Source organism: Miniopterus schreibersii (genome assembly GCF_964146895.1).
Source record: "Miniopterus schreibersii genome assembly, chromosome: 21".
Classification (NCBI taxonomy): domain Eukaryota; kingdom Metazoa; phylum Chordata; class Mammalia; order Chiroptera; family Miniopteridae; genus Miniopterus; species Miniopterus schreibersii.
Window position 1 is genome coordinate 6,328,898 of NC_138123.1, and position 26,018 is coordinate 6,354,915.

At 41.1% G+C, this 26,018-nt stretch overlaps 2 protein-coding genes across 4 annotated transcripts in view; one reads left to right on the forward strand and one right to left on the reverse strand.

Moving 5' to 3' along the window:
- AIDA (axin interactor, dorsalization associated) lies at window positions 1-22,899 on the reverse strand. The gene is made up of 10 exons (XM_081124172.1): window positions 22,564-22,899; window positions 17,236-17,305; window positions 10,854-10,907; window positions 10,364-10,418; window positions 6,988-7,051; window positions 6,728-6,834; window positions 5,444-5,566; window positions 3,384-3,506; window positions 1,905-2,022; window positions 1-1,784 (listed from the first exon to the last, which is right to left on the reverse strand). The coding sequence occupies exons 1-10, from the start codon at window positions 22,671-22,673 to the stop codon at window positions 1,688-1,690; spliced, it is 921 nt and encodes a 306-aa protein (XP_080980298.1). The 5' UTR covers window positions 22,674-22,899; the 3' UTR covers window positions 1-1,687.
- The window catches only part of BROX (BRO1 domain and CAAX motif containing), a 15,960-nt gene continuing 12,835 nt past the window's right edge, over window positions 22,894-26,018 (forward strand). Inside the window, exons 1-2 of one of the 3 annotated variants that reach the window (XM_081124169.1) lie at window positions 22,894-23,297; window positions 25,483-25,599. In XM_081124169.1, coding sequence (XP_080980295.1) covers window positions 25,499-25,599 — 101 coding nt within the window. In that variant the 5' untranslated portion in view covers window positions 22,894-23,297; window positions 25,483-25,498. Of the gene's footprint in view, window positions 23,298-23,687; window positions 23,792-23,847; window positions 23,868-25,482; window positions 25,600-26,018 lie in introns of those variants that run through there. The other 2 variants (XM_081124170.1, XM_081124171.1) reach the window with 2 other exon arrangements.

The window sequence follows — 26,018 nt, forward strand, 5'->3', positions numbered from 1 at the left end:
TCAGTTTTGCTACATTTTAATAGTGGGTTTTTGAGGGATAATTTTTTTAGGTCTTGTCAGCGACATCAAACAAAAGGTAGTGAGTGTTCCGCAGGGTAGAGTGCTGCCAAGCACCTCAGAGTTTACATGACATGAGAAAACATAGTTCTCGCCCCTTGAGGAGCTTACAGTCTGGGGGGCTGACAAATCACAGTCTAAGAGTTGAGTGAACAACAGTTATTTAAGGCAATTTCTCGTCCCCTCCAGCTACTGTGGACTGAACTGTGTTGGAATTAATCTAATCAAGACAAGAAACAAGACTAGATGTGGTTGAGAATTTAGGCTCATAAAGTTTCTGACACCCATCTCAGTAAACAGAATGACCTAACAGAGGCTGAAAGGGAAGACTAGGTCTCGTGAAGTGCAAGGGCAGGACAACGTAATTGTGGTTACTTATTTTAAGAAGCAAACATTGAACAGTATGACGAGTTATTACACTAGTTTAAAAGTAGGCCAAGTGCTGGCCCCACATTCCCCTCATGCTAGCACTGGTCACTGAAAGTAGTGATATCAAATATGTGGGCTGCACGTCTAACCTGCAGAGAGCCCACCCCGGATCTAACGTTCTGTGTATCAACAGCCCCCTCACCTGTACCATGCAAGTTTTATTTACGCCTCGTTAAGTCAAAAGTAATGTAAATAGTCAAATTATAACAAGCAAATGACCTGCATATTTCCATACGGATGAATGTCGATATATCTAAACGGAAATAAATGGCAATCTTATCTACCTTTGTAAAAAAAAATAAAAGTATCTCCAAATTTTGCATACTCATCACTGTAAGAAGAGGGATGCAGGTTTTCAGGTTTCACAATCAGTTGTCAGAAAAACAGCAGTATTCCTGCCGTATTGCGTTGGCATCTGACTCAAATTATTTTTAGGTTATATGATTTAAAAGACATTACTAACCCATCTAAATATTGTAATTATTCTGGATGGTTCCACACTAACCCTAGAATCACTACTGGAAGAATAACATGACTAACAACATACTCCTGTTCAGAACAATCTGGTCATCTGGAAAAATCACAGCTACAACCTGGGAACACTCCCATATGGACACTGATCTGGCCAAGGCACACTCTAGGCAGGAAAAGGAGGAGATCGGGGTGAACTTAGGCCATCTCGGAGGAGCAGCCTAGAAATTTCCTTCTTGGACAGCACAACTGGTCCAAACCCTCCAAAACAGTTTCATATGATCCTACCCACATTGGCCCAAAGTCTGACATTAACTCAAAAAACCAGAAGAGCATAGTGGAGCAGAAGTGAACAGATGTGTAAACTCTAGTACATTCTTATTGCTGTAAGGAGTTTGAAGATGAGCACGTCTTACCCACGACAGTGTTGTTCCAGGAAGCAGGGCAGTAGTGGTAAATTTTAGAAAAGAGGCTATTCATTGCACAATCGATAGAAAAGTAAAAACATGTTTCAAAACCTACAATAAACCTGTATCCAAAGGAGTCCCACATGTCAGTGACGTGCTGGACACAGAATTCTGTGCCAGAGTTTCCAATGGACTCCCTCCAGCCCACTGGCACAGGTACGGCTGGCTTCTTGCCTGTTGAAGGGTGAGTATTCTACATAGAGCTACGATGGTTTCTAGTGAGTGGTAACATTCACAGAAGTTCCAGGTTACTCATGTCAGGGTCATTCCTTGTGCAAAGTTTGATGTAGATGGAGATAAAGTGGTTTCTTGGTCAATAATTGCAATTTCTTTCTTTTAAAGTCAGTGGGTTTCTTGTATCTGTAACCACAATAGAAAACCACTGTTTAAAATATTTGGTAACTGATCTCGTCCAAGGTCACACAGTAAGAACGCTAGCCACCATTCAGTTAGTACGAATCCCACGCGCGCATCACTTACAGCTCTATCACAATGGGCCCGGGCCTGACTTCATCCATCTCCATGAAAGCGAAACACTTGGTACTGGTGAATCTTTTTTTGGGCTTGTAGTGTTTAAATTCAAAGAAGATAGCTGCACCTAAGTTAGGGTGAAAACAAACCACCTTAGCCACTCTAGTCAATACATTTTCTTTGATCACCAGATGTATATGAACCATCAACAGTTGGCATAATTTTACAAAGTAACCTTTGTCAGACAGTCCGATGGTTTGACTGTTGCTGTCATGACAAACTCTTTTGTATCTGAACGAAGTGACATTTCTACAAAGTACAGCAAAACTCCTGATCTAGGCTGACTAAAGAACAAAATGTGGAAAGACAATGGTCTAGGAAGATGAGCTGAAATGCTTATAAACATGAAGTGCAGTATATTCATGAGCATTAATATCAGTTCAAACTACAGTAACTGTACATAATGAATCAAAGCTGGAGAAAATGAATGGAGCAGCCTCTGAATACAGTCCTACTCTTAACACCCTGAGAGGCAAGTCATCAGGAACACAGCTCAATAAAATAGAAACACAATAAAGTAGGCTGTGAAACACCCCCACCCCCACATCAGAAACATTTCTCAAAGCAACAGAGTTAAATGGAAAAGTTTTGTTAATGTTTTTATGCAGAAGGCATACTTCATACTGAAATTTCTTGGACATTATTTCTTAAGCACGTCCTATCTATACATCCTTCTAACATGGTGATTCTCCAACTCTGGTGTGCATCGGGAGATCTGGGGTGGGGCCTGAACACTTGCATCCACCAGGAAGGTTCCAGGTGCTGCTCACGCTCCGAGAACCACCTCTAACAGAAGCACTGTGGACAAGCCTTTTAGAATAGAGGAGCAGCAGTGCCAGATTTGAGAAGGAAAATACCAAGTATTTTAGAGGATGTGGCAGCTGCTCAGAAGGCACTTGTATATCTCGCACTGAATCTCAGGTGATAAAGGGGCTCTGAGGTCTTCTTTTCAGAGGACACTGACATTCCTGGCAGGCAAAAGGCACGGAGAAACGTCTCCTAAGAACTGCGTAACTGGGAAATGTAGCTTCACCTTCTTAAAAATTTCCTTTGTCCTTTCCCATCCTCTTGCCAGCTAACTGCACAGGACATGGCTGCCCCACAGATTCAGCTGGAAAAATGTTCTTTCAACTACTAGAGGCTTAATCTTCAGGGAGCCCTGCCTCCCCAGCTCTTTTGTAGGAGGAAAGCTTTCATTCTGTTTTGTTGTTAAAGATAAGATTTTACTATCAAAGAATATTTTGTTATAGAACAGTTATTATACAACTACGTAATACGATTCCTAATTCCCACATTTATACACACACACACATTTCAAACCAATAAACACTAGGCGACATTTACTTTTTCCAACACTACCAGGTCCACCAGGCCCACCATGAACAAGATGAGAACTCTGCCCAGAAGAGGCCATTTGTAATTACGCACCTTTGGTTAATTTTTCAACGTGCTTCTGGAGCTCAATGTCCACATTAAAATGAACATACGTATCTTCTTTTCTTGAAGCCACAGGAGTGTCTTGCACAGGAGTTAAATCTATGCCATTCAGATCTGGAGAGGAAAAGAGTTTCTGCTCAGTAGCAATCAAATGCACAGACTCAGAAACGGCAAAGGGACCACAGGGGATTGTGTTTCCTAAAGAGGCCTGGAAGAGCGGAGAGCGGACTCCAGTTTCCAGGTGTGGGTGGCCACCTGAAGACCTTGTGGTCTCCAGAGGTAAGTGGAGGGAACTGAGGAAAGAGAAGGTGGGGGGCCTCACGGACCAGAGGAGGAAGGCTTGGCATGACTGAGTACAAAAGCAAGCTTGGAGATAACAGAATGTGATCCTTATAGTTAAGAGGCGGAGAAGTTGTCTTCCTCAGGGAGTAGGCCACTATATTTCTGTGTGCAATAAAAACTTGGAGTGTCAACGATACCCGTTGTCCTCCCTGATCAAGTGCATGGCATGGAAAGGCTTTTCCATTGGCCATCATCAGAATTCCTGTTGTATTCAAGTCAGAGGACCAAACAACGGGCACGACAGCTGCCAATGAAACCTCTCCGTACGTGAATGCCTTTCATGTACATTACCTAAATTATGGTTACATTTGCTGTAACATAACCTGATTTACAACAACCAGATGGTACACTATGTATGGTGTATGGTTTTAATTTCCCGGAGCCTGGAATCTTCCAGTTTAACCAAATTCAATAGGGACTCACTTAATGACTCCTCAGCATTTTACTCGACAGGCCCATCCTAGGGGACTTAAAACGATTTAGTACATTTAATTATTTCAGCTCCTAAAGATACTTACACAAAAACACGTTTCAGTTTAACGTGTATGCAAAGGTAACGTAACACCTCTCATGCTATCATGACAATTTTTGTGTGTGATTTACAGTGTGTATTCTCAAGTGAGACGCAGCTTTGTGAATGGCCTATTAAACGAAGTAGGGTACAAATACTTCCCAGTCGACCATGGACTTGATAACCACACATCGGATGATAAAGTAGCACAGCACTACTGCTGTGGACCACGGTTTCTCCATGTTAAAATCCTACTCTGTGGCCAAGTTCCATTTTCTTTTATTTGGTACTAATGAACCCACATGGGTCTGAATTTATTTCTGTTGTTGGTGAGTTTCCTCCATTTAATTTCAGTCCATGTCTGTTTCTCTGATTTGCCTCAAACTGCAGATTAACTATGGGTTGGATTAACTGTGCCGTCATTTCTGAATAACGGTATGACAACTTCATCCTCAATCACCCAATAATTATTTTTAAAAGGCCACTGAGTGCTTTACAATAAAGTTCTGTATAAAATGTTTGGCGATGGCAACTAAAGAATTCAAAGCGCTCTGGTTTCCCTCTTAAACCAAAGACAGGAAAAGTTGTTTTCAAGAAATCAATGGTTTCCCACATTGGATAGTAGGAAAAAAACCAAATTCTAAGAATAATCATGTTTAATAACCTCAGTAACATAGTTCAGAACAAGAAACACACCACTTTTTCATGCCCCATGGGACTATGTTCAGGGTGTGGATGTTTATGGATATGTCCTATTTCCGTGTCTCCACTGATTCATCAACATCCTGATTCTCACCAACCTGGGCACAGCTCTCCTCTGTATAAGCGTGGACAGGAAAGAGAGGGCCTCGGGGAGGTGGGGGACATTTTTTAGACCTGTTTCCTGAAGGATGTCTCTGCTGTGAAGACAGTGTGTATGTCTAGGCAGCACCCTTGATGGAATTTTAAGAATAAAAAGACACACAAAAAACTCAAAAGCAAAAGTGAGTGTAAGTTATCATAGGAAAATATTTTTAGTAAATCTCTCAGAAACATTCAGAGAAGGAACAATGACCTCTTCTCAGGGATCTTGCCTCACTGTTGAATGAATGAAAATGAGTTGTCACAGACATAAGAGCCATGCCCCCCACCCCAAATATTCCATGAGAAACAACATTATGAAATTCACCAGAGGGAGAAACACAGATAAGTTATTTACCCTTCACACTAACTGTGATGTAGGGATCAATGCACTGCCCAGCATCCTTCAGGCCGATTTTCTCAATTCTGATGGTGAGTGACGTCATTCCTGGCTCTGACGGCAACCTTGGTAATAAAGTACCTGGCAACAGAGAAACAGCAATAAAAATGAGCTCCATCGACAATTTCGGAGTAACTATTTTAACAAAGAGAAGACAGAGCCCTCCTCTTAACTAACTTAGTAACCAGCCAGGCATTCTTTTGGTTCCCCAAACTCCCAAACACTTGATGTTCTCCTCATACAAATATTTAATTAGACGCAAGAAACATTCGCACTTTCATACCTCACGGTCAACTAATTACTCATTCAAGTTTGTTAAAAAATTCAGCTCAGTCTAGGAAGTCCAATTATATACATTACCACATAAGTAATAATGTATATAATATACTCATATACTATACTTTACATATATTCATATATAATATACTTCAGACCTCAATATGAAGTGGTAGAACAGAAAAAGCTTTAAAAATATTTGTTATATTATCCTAAAGTTTAAGAAATTTTTTAAAATATGTTTTTGTTGATTTTTTTAGAGAGATAGGAAGGGAGAGGGAGAGAGAGAGAAACATCACAAGAGACATGGATTGACTACCTCCTGCACGCCCCACACTGTGTCTGAGAACTTGGAATTGGGGAGGGTTCCTACCATCCTGATAAGAACAGTCACTGTGTCTAAACCGTGCAGACAATATGGTTTGTGAATGTCTGCCTTCCTCTGGGATGTGGGATTTTGGCCAGTGCTAGGCAGAGGGTGGCCATGCGAATTGGCCCCCAGTCACAGCTTGGGCACTAAGTCTCCACTGTGTTTGCCTGCAGGAAACATTTCCTGTGTGTTGTTACAATTATGTGGAAGAATTAATCACAACACGACTCTATTGGGAGGACTCCCAGAAGCTTGCACCTGGCTTCCTACTTATGCACCTTCTCCCTTTGCTGGCTCTATTCTTGTCATTTCCTCACTGTGGCCCATTATAGCAGTGAGTACAACAATGTGTGCTGAGTCCTCCTAGAGAGTCACCAAACCCAAGGGTGGTCCTGGGACCCACAACATAGTAAGATGCTTTCAGACCATACTTCCAAAATAGCTCCTGCCAATCATATGGCCATAAACGTTTGTTCCAGACTGACACGGGCTCTGGAGAGGTTTTACTCCCCACTAGCAAGTACCAAAAACAGTTCCAGACACGCCTTCTGGGGACTGCGTTAAGGAACATCTATTCTTAAATGAGCGACACCCACCAGGCACTCTAGCAGGAAAGGAATCAGGAGAACCTGCTCCAGCACCGCCCTCTTCTTCATCTTCTTCAAATTCCAAATTCTCTTCTTCGCCAGGTGCTAAAATTCTTCTACATGCAAAAGGGGAAAACAGTGAGCTCCAGAACTACGCACACTAGCTGAGCTCGCAGCTGCTCATTTCCCAGACACAATGCTGATACAAACAATGTTGACAAAAACAGGTGTAAACTAAGAGAACAAGTTTCGGTGTGTATTTCTTTTACCTTAAGGGGACAGGCTGAACGTCAAACGGGAATTCTTTATTATAGGTAAGAATATTCTTTAAGACTAGAATAAAAAAGAGAGAAAGAGACATGAATTCTGTCAATCAAAATGTAAAATTTTATCACAAAGGACTGCTTTTAATCAATTTTACTATGCATATTAATGATTTTGAAAAATTGCCAATCTTATCATGCATTTGTCCATTGACTTACCGGTCTTAGCGAAAGAAAATATCCGTAGTATGCTCCAGGTACGGATAATTTCAGAGGACTGCCAGATCTCTAAGGAGAGTGTAAGTTCTAGAGTCTCAAAGGCCCCATGGAAAACAAACCTCAAAATAATTCTATGTACAAGGTCCCAGGTGAGACATAGGAGCCAAAGACAAATAATGCCTCCTCCTGGAATATGTCAATTAAAAGAAGGACATCAAAGATGACCAATCAGAGGTACATGCGCATGTCTTATTCTATGTCCCAGTTGGATTTCCCCTCAACTCTATGAAACTGGTAAAGTTTGGTAAACCTGGTTGTAAGTCTCATATATAAATTTATTATATACACACATCTATACATACAAACATTTATTATCATTTATGATAAAGGTTATTACATACATACATGCACACATACATAAAGAGAGATTTATCAAGAGAAGTCTTCAGACAACACGACACAGCACTACACCACCTCCTGTACTATGATTACATTCTGGCGTGTAAACTTAAGAGATGTCCTACACTTTGCCTACATTGGAGAAGTACTGTAAGTATGTGCTTCCTATCTAGCCTTATGGATTTCCAGTAACTAACTATCTGCAATGATACCAAGGTGGAGTAATGACATTAACTGGGCAATCCAGAGAGTTCCCAGGATTTTACACTCATCTCATTCAGCCTGGTTCCCAAGCCCTGCAGCTTAAAGCTAAAATAGGTATGGCATGTTCATCTCAAAGGGGGAAATCCCATGCACAGGCTGCAATTACAGGGCTTCAACAGGGTCAGGTTTGTTTGCCAGACTTCTTGTAACAGGTGCACCCCTACTAAGCCCTTCGGCGAGAGAGAAAGTCTGAGACCTGTGTCTAGATTCTCATCCATGCTCATCCTCTCTCCCCCTCCAGCTCTTACCCTCAGCCTTCCTCCCACCCTTCTTCCAACAAATCCGCCCTGAGCACCCCTGATGTTCCATAATGGCTGAGATACGGCAGTGATCAGGACGGAGCGTTCTTGCCCTCATATGGATCTCGGGCTGCGGTGCGGAGAGGCAGACAACAGATGAACCAACAAATTAAGAAGGTGATGCAAGACTGCGCTCAGTGGGATCAAGACCACAAACAGGAAGCCTGTGTAAGTGGAGCAGGGGAGGACTTCAGCGGAGGTGGAGAGGGTAGGCCTCTCAAAACTAAACTGTTAGAAGACATGTGAGCCGTGACCTGGAATGGGAGGAACTGTCTCTAAGTAGCTCTGGGGCGAGGGCTTTCCAAGTGTTAGAGGAAGGGCGAGGGCAACAACAAAGGCTCAGGGGCAGGAACGAGTTTGGCCTGTTCAAGGAAAAGAGCCTGTGCAGCTGGCGCTGGGTCAGCAAGGGGCAAGTGGCGGATTGGAACTTGATAAATATCTTGATATTACTAAGGATTAACAAAAGAAAATTAAATGACTAGTCCTTTTAAGATCTTAGTTTTAGTATATTTCAGAAAGGATTATCAAGAGATTTAAAAAACCCTTGAAGGGGAAATACATTAGCAAAATAAAGCAACCAAGTCCCACAAAATGAAAGTCATTCATTAACTTTCCTTTTCTCACAATCTTAGAAGAGGCAGAGGCGAGCTCTACTAAGTACACTTAACTTGAACTGTATCGAATACCAATTTGTAGAAAATGATTAATTCTGATAAAATAATTAACTCATAAGTGCCTAGTTTTTTTTTGTTTTTGTTTTTAAGTGCCTAGCTTTAATAAAATCAAAATTACAGAGCCTCTCCTACACAGACACAACATACACAATGCCGTTCCTTTAAGAGTCAATGGCAAATTAAAGATAGTAAGTACCGAAGGGGAGAAGTCCATATGGAAAGCACTATATAAGTTCAAAACATAACAGAATGAATCCCAATAATGCTACCTTTCCTTTCCACCCCCACCTCTAATCTTAAAAAAATAAAAACCAACAAAAACATAAGACAAAAGACTAATGCACACTTTTGTTCAATCTTCTAAGATACGCGTCAATAATCTCTCAGGAGTTGACCAGAGAACTATGATATTTAGGAGTGATGTCAATATTACACCATTACAGGCATTAACACAGTGTAGTGGAAGACACACAGGCTTTGGGGTCACTTAGAACCCTGGCCATGCATTAATAAGCTGCAAGGTCATGGGCAAGTGTCAGCAAATTGCAACTGAGTAGATTTATCTGTGGGCTTGGTAGGTAGCTGCTACTCTAAAAAATGGTAAACATTATCACCAAGAAAGATCCTTTCTTTCCAGCAATAGGAGAAATAGTTGGACATGTTTAGAGGAAGAGACCATAAATACCTAAGGATAAACGGTTTATAGTCATCCTACACATCTATTCGATTTTAAAGTGACTAAATAAGGAGACAAAATTCTAATTATGCTTATCATTAAAAAAACGGAACATTACAATGTTCTTTAGAAACATTATATTACCATTAAATAACCATTAAAGCCACACATGTGCTTTTCTTAAAATAACAGTACACATGGCCAGTCACAAAAGACCATATATCATATGACCCCATTTATATGCAGTGTCCACACAGGCAAATCTATAGCCAGAAATTAAGTTAGTGGTTACCCTGGGCTGGGAACTGGGAAGTTGGGGGAAATGGGCGGAGACTGATGGACACCAGGTTCTTCCTGGGGTGATGAAATGCCCTAAGATGGACTGTGGTGATATTCAATCCTTGCACCTTTGCCTATACTGCAAACACTTCCTCTAAGGGACCATTCATTTGAGCCAGCAATAAAATTTTATTTAGCAGCATCCTAACCACCAAAACATTTGAAGAAATTGTTTATTTCAAAAGAGGATTCAAGAAGGGAAAAAATGGGGATGACAAAACATATTTTGTAGAGCAGCTCCAATAGCTGGACTGCAGTTTTCGATGACATGGTACAAATGGGCATCAATGACGATCGTTTTAAATTCTCCGGTAGACATGACTGTAACTTATCAAAGTAACTGTAGTCTTATTAAAGCGATTAAAACTAAATAAAGACTAAAAACATAGAGGTGAGGTATGTACAATCTAGAATCAAACCCTTCATATTCTAAATATACGCATTTATGCTAAATAATCTTAATGAATATTTTTTGAAAGGAGTATCACTGGAAAGTATAAAATAAAACTTACTTGGTTCTAGCTTCTTCAGGTCCTCCAGTTTAAATTCTTCTTGCGAGTGTGTGGACTGAATTTAAAATACACAAATTATATCTTTTTATTATAAAGATTTCACTACACCCAATGTCTTTTAAGCAGTGAGACCTAAATAGTCAAAAAGTAGCCAAAATAAATGATTCTATTTCTTGCTTTCAAAGTAGAAAATGAAAAGCCCCAAACTGATTTTTGCTTGTTGTTGTATTTTGGGAACATTCAGGCTAACAACAGAAAAAAATTAGAGTTGTATCTTTTATTTCTAGTTTATAAAGATGAGCTAAATCTTTTCATATGCGCTTAACTCGTGAACTCCGATTGTTATAGAACCCTTCTGAGACAACACTGCTTTTAGCAGGCAAGCCTACTGTTTCAACGGGATAGTACATAGTGATTTCTTTTCCTTAATTTTGGAGACCTAATAGTTGGTGGTTTCCTTATATCACAAAGAGGGGAAAAATCCATTTACCTGTAAAGCTGCACTTCGTAATTCCAAGCATGTTGCAATTTTGCCTATGGTTTTCTGTAGGAAAGAGAATAAGCTATAAATTCCAAATGGAACTTAGCTGTCAAAATCACTAATTTTTATTGATACAGGATATATAATTTTTAAAACTAAGTTACACATTGTTTCTTTTTAGCACCTTGCAGATTTTAAAGAAGAGAAACAGGAAGCAAAGGGCTGGGATGAGGCGAGAAGGTGACTATATATCCTCCCTGACCGAATGAGCCACGACCAATTTTAAACCACGTCTACCTGACGACAGCTTTACGACAGATTTAAAGGGCATGAAAAGCCAGCCTCCAACATCTTCCCTCCCAAGCTCTGCCTTCTCCTCTTGTCCATAAAGCCTGAAAGTCACGAAAGCTTTAAAAGTAAAAATATCTGAAAGTTAGCATAATGATGTAATTTAATTTTCACTAAGTCCAATCGTGATGTATATAATTAAATACAGAGGCAACACTAAGCAAAATTAATACTTGTGATGACTGGTGGCAAATTCTACAGTCAGGTCTGTTTTATGGAATACGAGCTATGACGTGGATGTAAGTGACGGGGCACAGTCCTTGCCTCTAATAAGCTCAGGCTCCACTACGTAAGATACGACACGTAGAGAGTCCCTGCAGCATAAAGAGGCACTTGACTCTGTGAGAGTCAGCACCGTGAGCCACTGTGTTCCCAAGAAACAGGGCAAGACCACGCCCTGGGACTCAAGCTCCAGTGACTGGGAGGATTTTTAAAACTAAAAATTTTAGAAAATTGACATGGTTCATTTGTCCCAAACTGAAAACGGGTTTGAAACATGAAGTGTGTGTGTTGGGGACAGGGGGTCGCTCTGAAGGGACCTTCAGCGACTGGCTGAGGAATGTCATTACTTTAGCAGGAAATTACACAGAAGGGTTTTGAACTCTGACTGACTATCAGATTTGCCCTTTAAGAAGACTGCTGGGCCCAGCCACTGAGGCTCAGTGGTTAAGCATCGATCCAGGAGACTGAGGTTCGATTCCCGGTCAGGGCACATGCCCAGGTTGCGGGCTCGATCCCCAGTAGGAGGTGTGCAGGAGGCAGCCGGTCAATGACTCTCATCACTGATGTTTCTCTCTCTCTCTCCCTCTCACTTCCACTCTCTGAAATCCATAAAAACATATTAAAAGAAGACTGTTGTGACAACAGAATCCATAGGTTGAAGGAGAAAAGGTAAAAGACTAAAGGTAGAATCAATCGGGTTATTTCCACTCGCAAGGTAAATGGTAATAAACAACAACACGAATGACTAGGGTGGATATGAAAAGGAAGAGACCCACAGAAGAAATATCTGTGAGAGCAGGCAGCTGAACTATGCCCATCAAGAGTTTCAAGTCCTTCCAAAAAGGACATTTCTTAAGTTTTTATTAGAAATCAACCCAGGCCATAAAAGTGAAGTATCTTTGTACAGTATTTCCAGTGCCTTTACAATGAAGTATTCTGAAGACAAATGACTTGTTTTTCTATATGTATAGATGACTTAGTGAGCCGGACTTGGTGGCTTTCTCTTTTGTCGGTTTTCTTTGCTAGATAAATGAGGAGCAAAGAGAAGTAATAAGTATCATCCTGGCCCCAGCACTTAGGCTAGCGGGCATTACTGCAATTATTACATGGACAATAAAAAGCCAGGAGAGCAACTCACAAAATAAACCACTACTGAGCAAGATGTGACTCTTTGCTAAGGTACAATCTGTCTCCACAATCTAAAAATTCCTTTCAATCCCAATATAAGAGTTTAGAAAATACCCAATTTTATTCTGAATATTTACATTTAAAGATTCCATTTAAAATACGTTAAGTGCAAAAGGATTCAAGACACTCAGATTTATTTACCCTCTCAAATAGCTGTTGCATAGGAATCAGTGAGTCTTTTCGAAATAAAATCTAATCATTATTATTTAAATATATCACTCAACTCTGATAAAACTAATAAATAATGTTAAACATAAATATAATAAATTAGTAACAGCAATGGCTAACAACCACAGAGTACTTACTATGAGACAGGTTCTCCTATGTGATTCACAAACATTCATTCATTTAATTAATTCTCACTATAATTCTATCAGTTAGATACAATCATTTTATAGATGTGAAAATCAGAGAGGTTAAGTAATGCCCTAAACATAATTTTTTCCTAAACAAAAGCAATATAACAAAGCAATCCATTTATCTTAATACCATTTGGCTATACTTTTAATGTTCTTTCGATAATGGTTTCTAAAAAGGATTGGATCTGTATTGAGACATATCAATGAGTAAGTCTTTAAAAATATTACTTAACTCCTTTCCCTTCTTTACTATAAAATCCATTCGATTTGATGCTTTGAATTTTAAGGTAAAACGTAGTTTAACAACTACAAGTCCACTAATAACCTATTTTAAAATTAAACATTTTTCCAAGTTACGCAGAAGCAACAGCTTTCTAGCTGGAATCTACTGAGCTATGGCAAAATACCAATAGGCCTTATTCATAACTGTTTTAAGGGACCACACCCAACATCAGTATTAAAAAAGGAGTGAAACTATCGTTTTCAGATGTAGCAATGACTTTGAAAATATGTAGCGTTTATTGGTGTCAAAATCAAGTGTTTGCTACTGTAATTGTTTCCCCTTTCCTAGAAACAAATGGTTTACAAAAATGATCACGAACTGCAAGGTCACTTGTGCCTGAGTAAGTACTCACTATTAACTGATGTACTAAGCACTGAGGGGAAATGCAGCTTAATTTGAGAAAGATTTAAATTATCAGCACTTCATTCAAATTAACTGCTCATGCCTAACAGGATACAGAAATGAAAAATGTTCTCATTTTCAGAATATTGGCTATTTTACTTCATCATTGCTAGGGAAATCGATAACTCCAAAAAGAGCAGTTAAAGAAAAAGATGGAATGAAAATTAGACCATTAAAGAGCTAAATTAATTTTGCTAAAATGTATTCGGTTTAATACCTTTTAAAAGTACACATAGTTGAAGCAGTATAGTTTCATTCCAGACTTAATTTTTTAGACTTCAACAGCCATCTACTCTCTACCTGGGGGGAGGCAGGGATGGGAGGAAGTAGAAAGGGGATACCTATAAAATGTAAAACAAGCATCTAGTGCTGTTATTCTCATTACCATCAAATTTGATTCAAAACAAAGACTTTCTAAGCATCATGAGACATCGTGTTCTATTCTGCCCAGAAACTTACATGAGAAAATCCACTACACCAAAGTAGGGAATTTAATGAAATGAAAGCTTTTGGCAGCTATTCTTTGGCTACTAAACCCAGCTGTTATTATGACAAAACTATTGAGAACTGGAAGCTAAATCAACTAATCATGAAGCAGGATTAAATAAGAATTATAAATGTTCTTACTTTCTACTAGAAATCTTTGAGAATATATGAATAGAAAATCCCTATGAATATTTTTATCGACAATTAGTAAAGTTTAGAGAGATCAGTAGTTCTGCTTGGGGGTCCTTTAGACATAAAATAAATATGGTGAAGATGTATATAAGTTATTTTCTCAAAAATTAGGATTTCTCTTATCTTAAAATAATAATGTATGAATAACTACCAGTAACCTAAGATGAGTAACAAGCATTCACTCATCAAATACTTTTGAAAGTTTATGTGAGCTAGGCAGCAAAAAGCTTCATAAAGAAAGTTTTAGAAATATGGTTGGTTTTTTAAAAATCTCCTTTCATAGTTCCACAAACTACTGAATGATTGCCATAATTCTCAAATGTCTCACAGCTACAAAGAACAGTGAAAAGAGTAAATGCATAGAAATATAATTCCTCTTTTGAGGAAAACACAACCAACTTTCTCGTACTTTGCCTCAAGTGCCAGATCTAGCATTCAATTAATTCTGCAGACCTAACAGTTGCTTTCAAAACTTCCCATAACGTGTCCTTCAGAACACCAGACCCAATGAAATGGTAGATAAATGGAGGATGGGAACTCCCAAAAGCAAACAAATTTAAGGACTATTTCGTTCCCCGACTCTTTAAAAATTCAACATACAAAAATTAATTAATTTAATTTTAAAAAAAGAAAAAAAATTCAACATACACGCGAGTATATTAAAAGCCCTGTCAAGTCATAAACTCTCTGTTCTAGTAATGTCTATTAATTTTTTAGAGCCAGTGTCCTCCAGGTTGTGTCTGGGAAACCTTTGTTTTCTAATCATTTAGCACCTTTTCCCTTATGTGACATTCAAATAAGGCCTATATGTCATTACGGGTTTTTTTGACATGTTGTGAATGATTCTCCTGTTTGTAAAGAAATTTGAATTTGTAAATGTACACAACGTGCCTTATATTAATAACCTGGTAGAGTGAGTTGGGTAGGGGGGTCCTTCTTCAGCCCAAGGAAGACACAGCCACAAATGCCTCCTAGGCAGGTATTATAAACAGTACCTCAGAAATCAGGCCCCCAGGAAAGGAGGTACACAATACTCCAGGCGTAGAGGTCATCACAGGATTTAGGGATTGTAAGATCATTTAGGCTTACCGAATCCCTCATTTCTTTTTTTAATATACTTTTTAAAAATTTTTTTTTTATTGAGGTGACATTGGTTAATAAAATTATATAGGTTTCAGGGGTACGGTTCTATAATACGTCATCTGTGCACTGTACTGTGTGTTCGCCACCCAAGTCAAGTCTCCTCCCATCAGCATGAATTCCCCGTCACCCTCGCCTCCTTCCCCCAGCCCCTTCCCCTCTGGTCATCGCCATACCGTTGCCAGTCTATAAATGCCTTAGAAAGTTTTAAAACAGTAAGAAAAAGTTAACTTTTTCTCATTAGTCTAATAATTTTCACATGACAAAGATCACTTCTTGATGGCGTTTTTAAAAATTTTAAGTTTTTGGTCAAATCACTTTATATTTATGATCATATGCTCAGAGGTTTATACTCAAGCAACAGATGTTGGAGGTAAAATATATTAGTAACTCAAGGCAAATAAGTGATTAAAATATGGGGTCCATAAACTTCCAAAAAATTCCCGAAGCTTTCATTTTACTTCCATATTCATAACACACTTCATTAGCTATTAATTTACATACTTAGATATTTGAGATTCTGTTTCAAAATTTAGGTGTTTTAACTCTCAATACTGTGAAACCAGCTATCACTTCCTAATCAATCCCTAGATCGATTTCACAAATGTTACAGAGGTAATAAGGCATATAGCCTTTGCTCCTTTCCTTAAGCAAACCAATCATTTCCTCTATGGTAATTATTTTGCAGGGTGCAAGTCCTAAATATCCAAAATCAATTGTGGGTATAAGTAATTATTAAGGAAGAGAGAACAGTACACTTTTAAACTGTAGCAATGTATTTTTTCCTTTTTAACATAAAAAAGTACATTAGATAATATACACCCTAAATATTTAAAAAATGCAAATATACTAACTTGTGTAAGAAATATGGCTAACCCGAATCTTTGTTTTCTTGTTTTTTTCTTTCCAAACTCCTATAAATAACAGTCAAATGAACACAGGCCTAAGGACCAAAATAAATTTGTTTCAGCTTACTTTAAAAGTCTGCAAAAATCACTCCCACTCCTCGCACAAAAAAAGAATCAAAGCAAATTAAGTCACCATAGTTTTCACAATGTGTTTTCTTAAGAGATGAGGGAAAAACCAACATGCCTTTTTTTTCTTTATCTACAAGATTAAAATCTGATTTTACATTAGATCCTTTGAGCCAGGAAAAGATTGGAACTGCTCCTTCCCATTTCTTCTCACTCTTTAGAGTAAGGCTTCTTAAAGTATCCCATTTCCATTGTCTCTAATAGTACAGGAATCAACGTGACACATTAAAATCTTAATTCAAGGAGAAAGAGCACCACTGAAACATATTACAATCTTATGCATTTATTTTGCTGACAGAGCCTTATGCCAAATTCTTGAACTAATTTTTTCCAGTGGTGACTTTTTTTCGGGGTGTGTGTGTGTGTGTGTGTGTGTGTGTGTTGTTTTGTCTTGAGAGGAGGTAGAGAAGAAATTAAGAAAGTTCAGGGTTAAAAATAAGAATTCAGGTGGGACGCAATTACTCATAATCAAATTCCAGTCTCTGGACTTGGCCCCCCATCAATGTGTGGATGGCATCCACTAAAGAAAACGTCTAAATGGCCAAGTAAAGAAATTCATGAAGTGAGAAATTCATTAAGTGGCAAATCATGTGGTATCTCTCCATGATCACAATGTTCGGCAAAACATAATCAGTATCATTCTTCATATTTTTGTTGTTTGTTTTTGCTTAATGGAATTGAGACTTGAGAGACTTTTCATTTAGAATTTGATATATCTGGCAATTATTTTATGGTACCTTTTGTTCTTCTGTGAATTCAGAATTATTGTGTTGAGCCTGGGCTTCTTTTTGTAGATGTCTTGCTAATCTGTAACAAGAAAAATATAAATTCTTTAGAATTGAGAGAAAGCAAACTATCTCAAGTGCAACAAGGTGAAACAATTTCAATCTTTTAAAAAACAGTGAGTACAATAATACTATGTTCTATTTTCAAAGTATGAATCTATATTATCTTTAGAATCAAACTCTTTATACAATGACTAAAAATGAGAAGTACTTTTCATACCATTTTGCTGGGACAAATTTCAGCTCTAGACAGTAAAAACATAACCTTAGAGCTGGAAAAGAATCTCAAATGGCATCTAACCCAACTTTCTTTAGTATGCATGAATCTCTTCTATAACAAGCAATAAGCAGTTGTCCAGATTCTGCTTAAACACTTCGAGTGAGCCAATAACAGTACCAACCAGAGACTCATCAGTCTATCATTAAGTTGCCGATAAGATTCATCCAAATTACAGCCATGCCAAAGTGTTAATACTCAATCAAATTATACTTTTGAAAACATTTTTCATGTAAAAGAAAGAAAACTCCACCAATCAGCCATGAAAATCATTGTGTGCCCAGTCGTGATCAAAATTAAAACCAGCAGCTAGGCCGTGGGTGAGTTTTCAAGGATGGAGCTGTGTTTCTAGTACAACTCAACAGTAAGGATCCAAAGCAGTTTCTGGGACAGCAAAATCCAAAGGACCGGCTCTTACCAACTAGAGAATAAAAAGACACATAACTCAACTGATAAATGGGCAAAGGATGTGAATGGACATTTCTCCAAAGAAGATACAAAAATAGCCAATGAGCACGTGAATATCTTATCATTAGTCATTAGGGAAACACAAGTCAAAACCATAATGAGATACCATTCACACCCACTAGGATGGGTATACTTTTTAAAAAGAGAGGAAAATAACAGGTGTAGGCAAGGATGTGGCAAAACTGGAACCCTCACATACTGCTGGTAGGAATGGAAAGCGGTAGTCACTGTGGAAATCAGTTTGGCAGTTCTTTAAAAAGCTGAGCAGAGTTACCATATAACCCAGCACCTTCAAAATCCTAGGTATATTCCCGAAGAAACTGAAAATATATACTCACACAGAAAACCTGTACACGAATGTTTACGGCATCAGCATTATGCATAACAGCCCCAACGTGGAAAACACCCAAAATGCCCATCCACTGAATGGGTAAGTGAAAAGGAGTATATACATTCAGTGGGCTATTATCTGGCCATAAAGAAGAGCGAAGTAGTGACACATGCTACATGGATGCACAGCAAAAACATTATGCTAAATCAAAGAAGCCATAAACAAAGGTCACGTATTATATGATTCAATTTACATGAAATGTCCCCAAAAGACAAATCTTTAGAGACAGAATATAGATTAGCAGTGGCCTGGGGCTTGAATGGGAATATGAAGTGACTGCAGAGGGGCACAAGGGGTCTTTTTGGGGTGGTGGAGATGTTCTAAAATTTTTATTGTAGTGATGGTTACCCAGCTTGGTAAATTTACTAAAAATTCATTCAATTGCACATGTAAAATGGGTGAATTCATGGTATATAAATTATACCTCAATAAGGTTTTTAAAAACTTTTTTTAAAACCTAGGCCAAAAAAATAACTTTCTAAATCCATACATGATTATACCAAGTGAAGACAAAGTGAGATATGATTGTGTCCACAGTGGGAAAATACACAGGCTTTGGCTACCAGACAAGCAGGTGCAAGAGTTGCCATTCTATTAGCAGAGCTGAGAAACCTATCAGATAGTCTTCTCTAGAGAACAAACACCCCTTACAATGCTTCCTACAGATGAAACAGGACTATTCTCAAGGGGGAGCTTTAGGTATACTTTAGACACATAAACAAATAGTCAACTGACAGCAACCCATGACAGAAATGAGTGCTTTTCAAACTATCTACAGTGAAGGACTAGTTCTTTCCCCCAATCTGTTCCAGACTAACACTTTTATAAGTACAATAAAAATGATCATACAGATGTCAAATTGCTATACAGTTTCTAAACCTTAAATCTCAATTCCTTTGTTTATCTCGTCATAGACCAGTGACAGTCTGCAGATCAGCACTAATCTGTGGACCACGCTTTAGAGTAGCACATATATATAAAGCACAGTAAAGGTGATCAACAGCAGGTATTATTCAGTGTTCAAACCCACCCATTCACTTAACAAATATTTAGTGAACATCCACATGCTACATGAATACCTCAGGATTGATTCTGTGAAATATCTGATTCTGAGCAACAGACTCCATACCACTCTACCAAAGTTAGGGGTCATGTATCCCCAGGTTACTGAAAGAAATGGCCTGCTAAATGGAGTTGTTTTTAACTAACCATGTTCATTTTGGATAGAAATTTTATTTTTGCCATAAGTTGTTTAAATCTTCCAACAGGATTTTGGCATTAACTCTTTAATGTGCCCACAGCATACTACTGAATCCATCCATTCAAGAGAACACAATAATTATATAATCTCTAAATAAAGTTATTTAATGATAGCCTAGCACTAGTATACCTTGGATACCCTGTCCTCAAACAGCTTGCATTCAAGTGAGGAGACAATATACCAAATGGATATTTAAAATATATTGTATTTTAGATGGTGCTAAATACAATGGGGAAAAATTAAGCAAGATTGGTGGGGTAGACTGTGCAAGACTGAGTAGAGCGGGTAGAGCTGGCTTTGTGATTTTAAATAGGGTTGCCAAAGAGTGCCTCACTGAGAAGATATCTGAACAAAGATCTGAAGGAGGTGACCAAGTGACCCGAAAAGTGTTCCAGAAAAAAGTGCAAAAGCCGTAAACCAGAATGGGAAGCAGCAAGCAATGCAGTAGCACTTAGTCTTTTCATATTTCTGTAACAGCAATGCCTAATTAACTCTAAAATCCTCTGCTGAGACAGTCAGTGCTTTGACAGTGGAAATCAAATGTTATTGGTCTTTATACTCCTAGCTCTTAGTTGTTCAAGGATGAAATTGTTTAAGCTATAGGATCTTACATTATGATACTAAACACACTCACTCCTTCCCTCAAGTCCTCCTTCCCCTAAATCCACTCCTGTATGTGGTACGACCATACATCGCTGCCCACCCTGTGAGAAGTGCCAGTTATCCTAGACTCCCCCTCTTCCTTTACTCTCAATATCCGGTCAGGGGCTATATCCTATCAATTCTTTTTTACATTACTTACTATTCCCCAAATAATCTTTTTTGGAGCTTCCCCCCTCCCCCAGGTAATTCAAACAAAACAATTTGCCTTTATTTCTGAATATGAGTTTTAAACAGCCTCATTTTATACGTAGCCTGTATGTTTACAAAATTTAAGCCAATCATTACATATTTCTATTCAGATCTGACACTGGCAGTTTTTAAAAAATCGGAGTACTACTCTGAATTATGAAGTTCAAACGTTAGCATGGAGGCCCAATGATAGATTGGAATGTGCCTATTACTCGGTTCTAGCTAAACAGCTTGCATACTCAATTTTCCTTTGTAATTTCAATTGGACATGCTATTCTTTACTTTCCATTGTGAGGTCTGCTGCTAATGCCAACAGCTGCTAAGTCCCACCACATCTCAAGAGAGAGGCAGCTTTATATTTCAGGATACGCAATTTTAGTTAACACAGAGAATGAGTACGCATAGGTGCTCGCTGTCTAGCCTGGTATAGTATGAAAGGACAGTTCTCTGGTAAAGAAGGAAATAGAATTTGTCCAGTTCACATACACAACACATCTTAAGTCAAGTGTCTTAAGCACTATGGAGTAGAGCAGACAGGATTTGGAATTTTTAAAAAATCTCAGATTTCAGTGGTATAGTTTTGTAATCTGCTTAACCTGAGCTTCTGCTTCCTCGTTTTGTAAAATGAGAATATGTACTATTCTCAGTAGCTGCAAGAGCAAGTGACATCAAGTGAAAGTACCAATCAAATGCTAGTAGTTGTTGCACAGGGCAAAATGGCCCAGGGCAGGGTTGTTTTCAGGGCCTTTTGAAACTACAGGCAATTCAAAGTCAGGAAGATGGGGCAGAGAACATCTACACATTTAAATGATCTTAACGGTCAGATAAAAACGAGTAACTACTGTGGAGAAAGGACAGAGAACTTAGATCCTCCAATTAACAACCGCGTATTCTTCCCAGAAGACTCTGAGGGGGAAACGGTTTTACTCACACATGGTTTCATATTCCGTGAAGCCTCAAACAATAACTTGCTTGAAACCCAAGTAGTAATTAATGGCAACAGTTTGCAAACAATAGCGCTTTAGCAGCCGCTTATTTCCAGGAAAATGTGCAAGAACCTAAGGCGAGGTTTTATATGTCTGTAAACCTTGTCTTTTAATTTTAAAAAACATCCCTGAAGTTTTCTCGGGGAGGGAAACCAGAAAGAGAAAGAGCTCGGGCTTGGGCTGATCAGAGAAGCCGGTCCCCACGCGCAGCCGGCGGCTATACGTTACCCGCAGGAAGGGAGGAGGGGCCGGGGGGAGCGGCGCTCCCCTGCGCGGTCTATTAATTCACATTTTGCTCTCTTCTGTTCACATCCTGCGCGGACTCCACCCAAAGCAGCCGGGCGAGGGGGTGGGTGGGACCCACACTGCTTAGCAAATAACAGTCCCAGAAACCGAAACGGAACCGAGGTGAACTGGGAAAACACGGCTCACCAGCAAGAGGGCTGGAGAAGGGGCGCGGGAGGGGGGGGACCCTCGTTCTGGCTGGCGAGGCACCTCTGGCCTCGCTGCTTCCCGGGGGCACCCCCCACCCCCCAGCTCTCAATCGCCACCAGTGTGTCCCCCCTCCGGTCCTACACATGGGAGGGAGGGAGGGAGGGAGGATGGCACCGCGCACGGAGCCACTCAGCCCTGGAACGTGGGCGGAGGACACCCAAGTCTTCCCGGGAGGTTCTAGAAGAGGAATCGAGGGGCGGCCACCAGGGAAAGGCGGAAAGGAAACTGACTGCAGAGCGGGGGACCCGGGAGGCGGTGGAGGGAACTCAGGAGGTAGCCTGATGGGGCCGGCGCCCCGGGGAACAAGGGCAACCTGTTGAATGGGAACCGGCCCGGGGGAGGCGGACGGGGGAGAAGCGCGGGGGAGCCCAGCGCGCGGCTCGCGGTCCCCGGGGCAGCCTCCGGGGCCAGGCGACGTGCGCCCCAGTGCCCGCGGGGCCCCACCCTGAGAAGCCTCGGCGGCAGGGGCAGGGATGAGAGATCCCGACAGAAACGAGGGGGAGGCGGCCCCCGGAGGCGCCCTGGGCCGCCCCGGCCGTTACTCACTCACATCTGATACTCGTCTATCGCCTCCACCAGCTGGCCCCAGGAGTCGAAGTCGGCGCCTCTCCTAAAACTGGCGCCCCAGCGCTGCAGCAGACTCCGGGTCACCTCCGACATGGCCGGTCCCCACCCCGTCCCCTCCCGCCCCTGCCCCTACCCCGGTGAGGCCGGGCTCTAGGGCGCCATCCTCCCCGGGCCTGGCCCCGACATTAACAGGGCCAGGAGGAACCGCTACGGCCACCACCGCCACCCGCCGAGGAGCCGCCCAAGCCCATTTGCCGCCACAGCCAAACTTGGCGGCTCGGAGGCGGCCGCCCCGCCGCCGCCCCGCCCCCGAGGCCCCGCCCCGCGTTAGGTTGAGGCCGCCCCGCTCCCCCAGCGGCCGCGGGCGCTATTGCGGCATCCTCCCCGGCTGCGGAGGCCGGGCCGCCTCTGCGCTTCCTCTCAGGAGATCAGGCTGCAGCTCCAGAGGAAAGCCCGGGGCGGAGCAGCTAGGAAAGGGCCCGGGAACGGAGCGCCCGGAGGGGCTGCGACGACGCGGCAGCCCCCGCCCCCAGCGGCCGGCGCCGTTGCCTCGGTAGCTGTCATGGCCGCCGGGTCAGGTGACCCCGGCTCCGCGCAGGCCCAGTTGGCGTCGCTCTAGCTCGGGAGCGGGGTCTCCGCCTCCCTCTTCCTCGCCGGCCGCTCGGACTCTGCCTTTATCCCCTTCGGAGGCCTGCCGTCCAGACTCCGAGAAACCCGGTAAGTGTGTCAAGAGGACGGGCGCTTGCCAGTAACCCCCCTGCCCTTGTCGCTTCCCCGGAGTCCCAAACAATGGGGTCGCCCCCCTTTTACAGTCTCCTAGACTTCCCGGATAGGGGTCCCCAGAGTCTCCTTTCAATACCTTGAAACCAAAGGAAAGGAGACAATCCACTTGGGCCCCGCGAGTCAACAGTGTTAACCGTCAGGTGCGCGGGATCGCCTTGCCCCGCGTCTCGGCTGGCATTGGGGGGCGCTTCTAGCGAAACCGGGGTTGGTTTAGCGATCGTGGGCCCTATCGGTTTTCCACAAAAATGTCTGCTGGGAAAGAGGGGCGCGCTGGGGTCGGCGCCTGCGCGGGGGGCCGCCGCCGCCTGCGACGCGCCGCGCCCGGGAGGAAGAGGCTGGAGGTAAACAGGAAGCGGGCGCTCCGGGCTCCGGGCTCCGGGCTCCGGGCACCGCTCGGGTGGGCTGGGTCCCCGGAGCGCGGGACCCCGGTGAGTCATCGGTTCCGCCCGTGGGAACGGGATAGATGGCAGCCTGGGTCCCGCTGTTCTGCTCGTGACTCTGAAGGTCCCCTTGCACCTGCGGGTGGGCGTGGCGTCCCTCTGTTCCCCCGCCCCCCCCGAATTCCTGGAAAGTGGGGTGCTGGGCCTCAGAGAGGGCAAGAGGGCAGAGAATCCAGGACGAAGATAAAAGTCTTATTTGTAGAGAAATCTGCTGTCGCCAGATCGAGTGGGTTGTGTGCCATTAGCTCTGCAAGGCTCGATTTCCACCTGGGTTACGAAGGGGGCGTGCCTGGGCCATGTCTAGAAGATTACTGATTTTTACAGGGCTTGTTAAATGTTTTGAGTCATAAATGAATTCGCCCAGTTTCTCATTGAGAACACAATGCATTTTCTCCTCATTAAATATCTGGCGCTCTCTAGAACCGGTTTTGTAATGAATAATTAAATAGGTAAGGGAGGTGCTAAAAGTAGGTATCTTATACCCTGTGTAGCCCACGGGTTTTTGTCCATTAAGAAAAATTGATCCACAACATTACATGATGCCTTGAGATTAATCAAACCTTATCAGAATTTCTTGTCTGTCACTTCCTGGAATCTGCCACATTTAAGTCTTCAGCTAGGCTTTCCTGTAAAATCTCAAGGACTTGTAGGCAAGTGACATACACCATTTTTTTTTTTTTTAACCTAAAAGGTGTGGAACTTAATTTTTTTTTTTTAGTTGGCGTTTACTTACTTAGATATTTTAATTTTTTGGTTTTTAAGGATAGAAGTTATTGAGCAAGTATTGTCTTTTAATAATGAAGATACTGATTTTTATTAGCTATTGTGTAGAAAGTATATATATTTATAGAACACATGCTATATAACCAGTCATTTGATGCCAGAGGTATCATGTGGGAAATGTAGTTCATTTAAAACCTATTTGTCTTAAGTAACCTTAGCAGTCGTGAGTAAGGGCACCATTGGAACCTGTTTTGACAATTCACCTGGTCCTGTGGCCTTCTCACTTACAGTTGTCCAACCAAAGTCTAGGACTTTGCTACTCAAAAGTGTAGTGTGGGGACCAGCAGCATCAGCATCTCAGGTCCTACCCCAGACTGTTGAATTAGAACCTGCATTTTAACAAGACCCTGCCACCCTCTACTGATATTTATTTATTTATATTATTATTTATATTATTATTTATTTTTAATATATATTGATTTCAGAGAGAGAGAGGGAGAGGGAAAGAGAGAGACAGAAACATCAAAGATGAGACAGGATCATTGCTCAGCTGCCTCCTGCACGCCCCCTATTGGGGGATTGAACCTGCAACCTGGACATGTGCCCTGACCCAGAATCGAACCGGGATCTCCTGGATCATAGGTCGATGCTCAACTGCTGAGCCATGCCAGCTGGGCTTAGATGATTTTATGTACATTGAAGTTTAAGTGTTACTGCTTCAGTGTATTTAACATTGCAGTAATGTGGGCAGATGTCCAGGTGGTATTATTTAATAGGCCTGATCTAAACATAGACTACTATAGACAAAACAAGATTGACTTATAGCAATGAAGCATTTTGTTTATATATGTATGTTTTACATATATTTTATATAAAAATGTGTATATTTTATTTTGAAAATAATTATTTTTATACTATTTACGTTGTTTAACTTTTATGCCTTTTTTTGTTTATAGGCAACATCTCGAGAAAATGACACATTGGTTTCATAGGAACCCATTAAAAGCCACAGCTCCCGTTTCTTTTAACTACTATGGCGTAGTCACTAGTCCTGCTGCTTCAAAAATTTGCAGGTAAGTTGTAGTCAATCTCAACAAGTATTGATTGAGCCACCTTTGGATACCAGGTACTTATTTAGGTCCCATGGGCAGTCCAGAAGTGTGTAACACACTGTCCCTAACTTAGACTTTTACAGACTTATAAATGACATTAAGAGTTAATTGGAGCCAAAAAGTAGGAAAACTGGCTTATTAATCTAGACCAGAGGTTGAGGGTAAATAAATATTTTAGGCTTTGTGGGCTACATACAGTCATTGGTACATATTCTCTTTTGTTCATTTTTACAAAAATAAACTGTGGGCCATACAAAGACAAGTTATACGTTGTAGTTTGCCAAGTCTGATCTTAGACTTTTACTGGTTGGTCCCAGATTAACTATTTTATCTGTAGTATTGGGCAAGTCTCTTAACCTCTTTGGGTCAAATTATCCATC